This window comes from Cygnus atratus, chromosome 11 (assembly GCF_013377495.2).
Source record: "Cygnus atratus isolate AKBS03 ecotype Queensland, Australia chromosome 11, CAtr_DNAZoo_HiC_assembly, whole genome shotgun sequence".
NCBI lineage: Eukaryota > Metazoa > Chordata > Aves > Anseriformes > Anatidae > Cygnus > Cygnus atratus.
The window spans coordinates 8,455,496-8,463,697 of NC_066372.1; the positions used below are offsets into that span (position 1 = coordinate 8,455,496).

Consider the following 8,202-nt stretch of genomic DNA (forward strand, 5'->3'; position numbering starts at 1 on the left):
CATTCCTTCTTGGTGCTTCACTGGACTGCATGGCTGTCCTCGCACACCAAGGAGGCCTGCTGCTTGCCTTGCTCTTCTAGTCTCCTTCCTGCCGCACAAGCTGGCAGTCAGAGGGCCTAGATGCTCAGCGAATGGTGGGCCAGCTGCAGGGGGCCTGTTTTATAGGATCCGCAGGAAAGGCGGGGCAGTGGTGGCCACTGTGACCTCAGCAAGCCTCTGTGATGGAGTGGCCCACACATGGCCAAAGGCAGCTGTGTTGGGAGCAGCCTGGAAGATGCCCTCACATGGACAAGGAGGAGGTTGGGGGTGCTGAGGGCCCCTTTTCTGGGGCTGGCTCCCCCAGGCCATTTGGCTTGCCAGAGAGAAAGGCTGCCCTTCGGCCATGGGGACTGCCCTGCACCTCCCATCCTGTGCCCTGGTTCCAATAATACCAACATACTCAAGAATGTGTAAGCAGTTTTAAGACTAGTAAATAAATAAATTCATCTTCTGGAGACTGCTACACGTGATCCAAATCTGCGTTCTACTGTGTGTGTTTTGCTTTGGCAGATTATGGTTAAGTCTTAAACTATTTCTATTATTGTGTCACATCTTTCTATCTTACCTAAAAAGAAACCATGGTAGCTTCATTGCTTCTGCTTGATCAAGAAACCTGTCATGCACTTCTTGACAACTGGATGTTGTTTCATTCTTTCTTCCTACGTAAAGCTAGGAAAGATACACAGTGCATGTTTTTCTGCTGACAAGCTAGTGCTTGTACAGTGTCACTCTACAAAAGCCCTGAGGTCATCTGCTTTGGAAAGGCAGACCAAGGCACTAGGTAACTGGGACCATGCTGAAGTTTACTTCAGGGTCAGAACCCAAAACCAACACTTGTAAACGTGGACACTTGTAATTAGGTTTATGACGTTTAGTTGAAAAATACATGCTTTCTATCATCCTACTTGTCACTGTTAACAAAGGTACAGCTCTGCATTCTCAACTGAACACAATTTCCTTGATGAAACCCATAAAAATGCCCACACACAGACAGCTGAACAGGTTTTCATGCACTTCATTCTCTCATGTGACTTCAGACCTTTCAACTTTAAAAGGAAGGAAAAAAAATTACAAGTACACCTTAGAGCATAAAGCAAGCCACAAAGACATTTTAAACTTTGCTTTGGTTTGCTGCAGACAGAAGGTTAATTACTTTGTAAAACAGACATAACTGATCCTAGAAATATCTTTTCCACTGGCCAAATACACAGAATAGCTGAGGTTGGAATGAACCTCTGGAGATCACCTAATCCAACCTCCCTGCTCAAAGCAGGGTCAGCTATAGAAGGCTTCCCAGGACTACATCCAGTAAGGTTTAGAGCATCTTCAAGGATTAAGGTTGCCCACAGATTCATCAGGGAACTTATTCCAGTGTTCAACCACCCTCACAGGAAAAACAAAACAAACAAACAAACCCCACCACTTTTAGACACTCCTGCCCAAGTCTCAAAAGCAGCAGCACCTCCACAGGGACAGGTGAGCTACAAAAAAAATTGAGATGAGGGCCTCAAAAACAGCTTTCAGACATCTGGAACAGCTTGAGCAGTATGAAAATCCAAAGTCAATTCCTGTCTGCTTAAGCCATCTGGCCAAGAGAGAATATTACAACAGTAACAAAATTGTTCTGAGGACTCACATTACAGAAAGCTGTCCCCAAATATTCCCTTTCTTAAAGGCTCTTTACAGATGTTAAACAGAGACTGAAGCGATAGTAAAAGAAGTTATTTGTTTTAGAGTATAGAGAGCAATTTGTTGAATTGCTCTAAGCCATCCCTACCAATCTGAAACCCCAAGTTACCTAAGACTGGCTTTTAACAACCTTTTCCAAGCCCAGTATTTTAAGATAACATTATTATATTACATAGGTATCTTGATAGTATCATCAAGACAGGACAGTCTTAGATGTCTGTTACAGAAAAATAAAAAGTTTTTTATCTGTTACTGAAAAGGTTCTATACTGAACTGTCAACTGCAGGGTATACATTTTGAAAAAAAAAAGTTTTTAAACTATGCTATGGACACGCAACATAATCTTTTGCTTAAAATGAGAAATCCTACGTCAGAAACATGTTTCCATGCAAGCAACTCCAGTGAACAAAGGGACAGGAGACAAAAACGTTGGGGGAAGACAGTTGAATACTTACCATCATCATCTTTGTTTTCCAGTGGAACACTCCATGCAATTAGGTTCCTTGCTGTACGTCCCTCTTCTGCAACTATTTTCCTCACTTTATCATGGCTATTAGAGCGCTGGAAAGAAGCCTGAAAACAAGAAATACAGGAACAAAAAACGTGTGTGTATGTATACTGGTATAAATTTTTGTTTTGGTATGTTAATTTCATCCAGTATGTGGTTAAACCATTCAAAGGGAGTTTGCAGATAACTTATTTTCACTAATTGTTCAAAATGTACTTGTTTTCACAATCGTTTTTCTATCTGATAAGCATACTGATTCATCAAAATAACATGAGTTCCTACCCCATTGCTCAGAACGGGTGTCTACACCACACTTTTTTTTTTTAAACCTCCATTTAACTCATCATCAATGCTGTAAGGACATCACAGCAGACTTTAAAATGCTTTAGTTACCTTGAGTTAAATAGAACTAATTAATCAAGAAAAAAGCTGCATAATACCAAAATACATGTGCTAGGTGACTGAAAAGAGTCTGAAGACAGGCACAGGATTTATCAGAACCATCTAAAAATATATATTTAAAAAAAAAAAAAATCGTTTCTATTTCAGAGAAGACCAGAACCTAGAAAGTATTTCCTGGCAGCTACAGTTAGCTGTTTTTGCTAGAAAGCTGCAGCTGTTCACAGAAAATGAGAGGCGCTGAGGATGAACTTTGCTTACCTAGGAAACACGTTCTTTGCACTTGAAAAAGATACCATCACGAGATCCTTGAAACCAAACATGTTAAGAAATATTTGTATCAGCTGACAGATACCAACTAGACAAAATCTTGCCTCTTCTAAACTGCATCAAGTTACTCCTCAGAAATTAATCTGAAACAAAGCCAAGCTATATACCATAATGTGAAGTCTATATACAGTGATAGCACAAAGCCACTGAGCAAGGTATCTTTAAAACTGACAAACTTACATAGATCTAAACTTTATTTTACGCATTAACAGACTGATTTTATACGGCACTAGTCAGAAGACGCATTCCTCTTTTCACTCGTACCATCATATGACTCAAGCCTGCAAGCACTTTGTTATGCACTTGTACTAGCACATCTTTAGAAAGAAAATGCAGTAAAAACGAATATAAAGGTAAGTAGTTATAATTTATCAGGATGGTAGATAATGCAATAGAAACAAAAAGCTACTTTTACTTGAATGCTTATATAGCAACATTAGGCTAAGTTTCTCATTCAGATGCCCTCAATTGCTCATTTCAAAGCTGCAGTGTGCCATCTAGTGCCCCACAGAACCACCTTGAGTTATTACTACATAATAATAGAAAAACCACAGCAAAACTATTAAGTGAACTTTCGAAAAAGGCGATGAATAAAAAAGCAAATAATATGGTTTGATCCAGAGAAACCTAAGCAAAGCACATGAATAAACAGGATCTACACTAAATTGGTTCTAGTCTATTCTTGTTCTATATAATTGCCTGTTCTCATTAGGAAATTTTAGTAAGTGTCCATTTCTTTGAATCAAGTTTGTTTGGGGTTTTTATTCCCTTGTTGCTTAACAAGAAACTTTTCATCATCAGAGAGTTAAAGACTCACAAATATCACATAACTATTTTAAAATCAGCTTAACTACTATACAAATCCCTGATATAAATACCTATGGTACCTTCACAACTGAGTCAAATAATTTTGATTTACCTTAACTGTCTCTGAAATACACCTGTCTTAAAACAAGGTAAGAATGTTCAAGCTGCATTTTGCATTAATTTATCCTCAAGTAAAGAAAAATCCTCTCTCCTTACCTGGAAGTAGAGCTATTCTATAGCATCCTGCTGCCAAAAATGGAGTAAGTATACATATAAATCTTTCCTCATTTACTGGATCTTTTGAATCCTCCACCAGCAGGCAACATTCACCCTGCATGATCTCTACAGCTTTCCTACATAAACCTACTCATTCTTGCCATACACAGACAATTTGAAACCATTTGAATTTTCTTTTTTTTCCTATTATTTTTACGCTGTTATTTTCCATTCCATTCTCCATCGGTCCTCCCATTTTCCAAGCTTATTATTTCTACCCCTTTAGTCTTCTTTCACCTATTTTCCGCATCTCAGACTTCAGGTTTTCTGAATCTGAGCACCTACGGTTTTCTTTTCAAGACTGTCTCCAACAGATTCACATCTTTCTTTGACACGCTATGTCCAAAAGCAGAAATTAGTACTTCAATGAGGACTTTTTAAGTGCTAAAAACTGTGCATACATTATTTATATCTTACAGATGATACTCCCATTTCAACATCTCAGAATGATGTTTTTTTATTTTTGCCATATATTATCTTTTTATTACTTATGATATAATCACAACAGGTATGTATAGCATACTGTTATAATAGCTGAATGACTTACCATCATGTTATAGCCTTCCTCCATGTCAACGGGCTCATTTATTACGTTTTTGGATGACCCCATTGAGTTTTCATATCTGTGTCAAAATAAATGCAGTTGATCAATTTTACTCATACCAACTCTGAAATTAATTTTAGCTTCTTAGCAGCATTTATGTCAAGGACATCTAATGAATTATTGTAGAGTATTTGCATAGCTCCTTAATAAAAGCAGCCCAAGAAGAAAACTAGAAGAGAATGATCCCACAGAAAAAAAATATGCCTACATAATAAGACAGTAAACAGTACAAATAATTTTATGGGGCTTCAAAACAAATCACTGCACAGACTGCTCAAGAACAGTGGAAGGCAACAATAATCTTTCCTGTGACAGAGGACTGGGCAAACTATTTATAGGTTCAAAAAGAAAAATGAATCAGAGATACCGAAAATTCGTATCTGATAAGTAGCAGTGAAGCAAAGTAAAACCAAAAACTTCTGTTCTCAAAAAAAAAAGTGACAGTTCCTATAGAAGTTAATTATGATCAAGTACATAATTTTAATCTGGTATCGAACTAGGGAACCACTGCCAAAAATGGAGAAGTACATTGGATTAAATGTTTATAGGTTTATCAAAAAATTCCACAATTACTATAACAATGCTAAAATAAAACTAAGTCCTTGGCTTCAGGGTGGAAATAAATCCCAGCCAGCTCCTGATTAGTGCAAAAACTCTCCTGCAACAGTCCTTACATATTTTTAAGATTCAGATGCTAAACAAAAGTTAAAAGCACTTCTGAAGTTCTAGAAATTAGATCAGAGAACAAGATTAACCTTTTGCCAGATCCCAAGGGAGACTTTATCAATTGTTATTGGTACTACCCTAACCGGGCTGTTCCCTTGCTCTCAGATTACAGTTTCCACTCCACATTGCTGAGTTTTCTGTAAGCCAACAGCCAAAACCCATACCCACAAACAGCCAGTCGTTAGGATTTGCACTTGTTTGCATGCCTTAAAACAACCTCCTGAGCTTAAGAAAACACTGAAATAATCCACCCGCCTTTGGTTGAAGGAAGCTGAGTTTTTGAAAACAAAGTCTCGTTGTATTTCAGCATTACTTAAGACATGAGAAGCAAAAGGAGCCGTCAGCCCCCAGATGTCTTAGCAAACCGCTTTTGACCACCAAGCCTCACTTGATTATAATAAGGATGTAATAAAAGCTGGCCACATCGAGGTACGTATTCAAGGGAAAAAGTCGGGGCCCACATAACTTCCCAGAAGTGCAGTGCACTTGGAAATCACGCAGATGCAGGAATCTGTATTTAGAAGGAACGTGTGCAGAGAAGGGAGAAGCTCGCAACGAGAAAGCTGTAGGTTTACTGTAACATCACGCTGGGAAGCGGGGTTTTCCCTCAAGCTGAGGGAAGACTCGGCCCACCCGGGGCCCCCCTCAGGCCGGGCAGCCCCCGGGCCTCCCCTCAGGCCGGGCTCGAGCAGCAGCCCGGGTCAGGGCCCGGGCCCCTCGCCGCAGGGCCTGGGCGCTCCCTCAGCGCGGCGCCCCCCGCCCGGCCCGGCCGCCCCCTGCCCGGCCCGGCCGCCCCGTCAGGGGCTCCGCGGTTGCCCGTAGCAACCGGCCTCGGCGGGCCGGGGCGGGGGGGGGGGGGGGCTGGCCCGCCGCCATCTTGCCCCGCCGCCGCGCCCCTCCCCGGCCCGGCCGCGCGCTGGGGCACTCACGCTCTCCGCCGCGCCGCGCCGTCCCGCCGCGGTGACGTCATCGCCGCCCGCCGCCTGTCCGCCCGCCCGCCGCCCTGCGCGGCCCGGGCCCCCCCCCCCAGACACACACACACCCCGCTGCTGTCGCCTGCGCATGCGCCATCCGCGCCGGTGAAGGCATTGCCCTCACCTGCCTGCCCGCACCTGCCTGCGGTCAGCCCGTCAGGGAGCGCTGAGGGGCCGCTGGGGCGGTGGTGCTGGGTCCCTCAGCGCCATGCCCACTCCTCCTGGGGGACAGGAGAAGCAAATTTGCGGGCATCAGTAAATAATCGTGTACATACCCTGCGCGTATAGGCAACGCAGAAAGATTGCACCCTGGGTTTTGACACTGCTGGGGCACTGGGCTTGAAGTCATAGGGGGTTCAGGTCTTCTTCTGAGATCTGGGCAAGCGGGCTTGTGAGGAAATGTTGGACAAGGGGACTATTTAGCCAAAAGGGAAGACAAACGGGGAGCGATAGGAGCGTCCAACATGTAAAAGTATGGTTAGGAATATCCATTTCCTGTGGGGTAGGAATGATAAGAAGTAAGAGGCTTAAATTCTAACTGGGACGATTTAGGTTTCCATTTCTAAAGCAGCAACGATAGTTCAAGCATTGGTATGGATTGCACGGGAAATTACACGTGCCTCGGCTGCTGTCACAAGTAGCACAACCACCTCTCAGGAATGACGCACATAACTGGTCCTGCGCTGAGAGCTGAGCCAGATGGCCTCTGGAGGTCCCAGCCCAGCTCTGACACTGTCCTGCGATAACAAGCTCGTTTATTGTTCCCAGGCAGCTGTCTGAGTGTCCCCAGCTGCCTCTTTGGTCCCCTGTAGTTGAGCTCAGCACCATGGTACAGGGCTTCAGAAGCTTGTGACAAATCCTGGTACCCTGATTTGATGCCAAATCAGAAACCGCATCAGAAGTGTCCTTTCATAACCTGTTTCTTCACATATTAATAACTCCACTAAGTGCAAAGAAGTAGAAAAATAGGTCTGTAAAGTCTGCAGAGTCTAAAATACTTCAGGATAATTTGTGAAGGAGTTATTAAATAATTAGAATGCTCACAATGTTGCATTTGGGTACTACTAAAGCAAATGATGGCCATTTTGAAATCCAAGCACATGGGACTTAAACACAATTGTCTTTTTAATTAAATTGTTGCTTGGGTTGTTTTTTCCCTTACCTAAATTCACCTGTCAAAAGCCAGCAACTTTTAAAATGGAAGATTGAGGAATAATCTTTGCATGCAGCTCTTAGATACACTTCACCATCTTACATACAGCTTATAATGTTTACCTGTGATGAAAACAAAATTAGGATATGTCAAAATTGAAAACTGTCTAAATTCACTACTGTGAATACACTTATTCTGAAAGAGTATAAATGACTTGCATTAAAGAAAATCACAGCTTATACAAGTTGAGTAGTGCTTTATAAAATTAAAATGTAGAAATGTAAAAAAAAAATGTAGTGAACATGAGGCAGATAGCTTCACCTGCAGGACATAGCTGTTAAGGAACGGCACTTTCCATTGCTGGACAACTGCTCTCATGCTGACAGTTTAAGAGGAACAGATTTACATTTGCTGACGTCTTAGAGAAGAAATGGTATCATGGCTTCAGTCAAGTCATTAGGAGGAGGCACAAATGAGCCAATGTAGTGGAAATCTGTGTTGAACGTGATCTTCTAACATTAATCTGTTTGTGATTGAAAGAGTAGCTCCAAACAGATTTGTGAAAGACTGTATGCAATTTGGCTAGACGGAAGGAGAGATTTGTCAGAAAAGTCAGAAAGTTCAGCACATAAAAAGCTTTTTGTATGACATGACTTGCATTCTGTTTTTAAAATAGCATCACTGGTACTCGCTTTTT

At 42.1% G+C, this 8,202-nt stretch overlaps 1 protein-coding gene across 7 annotated transcripts in view; it reads right to left on the reverse strand.

Annotated features, from left to right (window-relative positions):
• Nucleotides 1–8,202, reverse strand: part of SCAPER (S-phase cyclin A associated protein in the ER) — a 230,997-nt gene that overhangs the window by 150,102 nt on the left and 72,693 nt on the right. For 3 of the 7 annotated variants that reach the window (XM_035553934.2, XM_035553933.2, XM_035553935.2), the window contains exons 2-3: nt 4,596–4,671; nt 2,184–2,301 (exon numbers count right to left, since the gene is read on the reverse strand). In XM_035553934.2, the coding sequence (XP_035409827.1) occupies nt 2,184–2,301; nt 4,596–4,658 (181 nt within the window). In that variant the 5' untranslated portion in view covers nt 4,659–4,671. Of the gene's footprint in view, nt 1–2,183; nt 2,302–2,896; nt 2,944–4,595; nt 4,672–5,766; nt 5,975–6,307; nt 6,388–8,202 lie in introns of those variants that run through there. The other 4 variants (XM_035553931.2, XM_035553930.2, XM_050712978.1 and 1 more) reach the window with 3 other exon arrangements.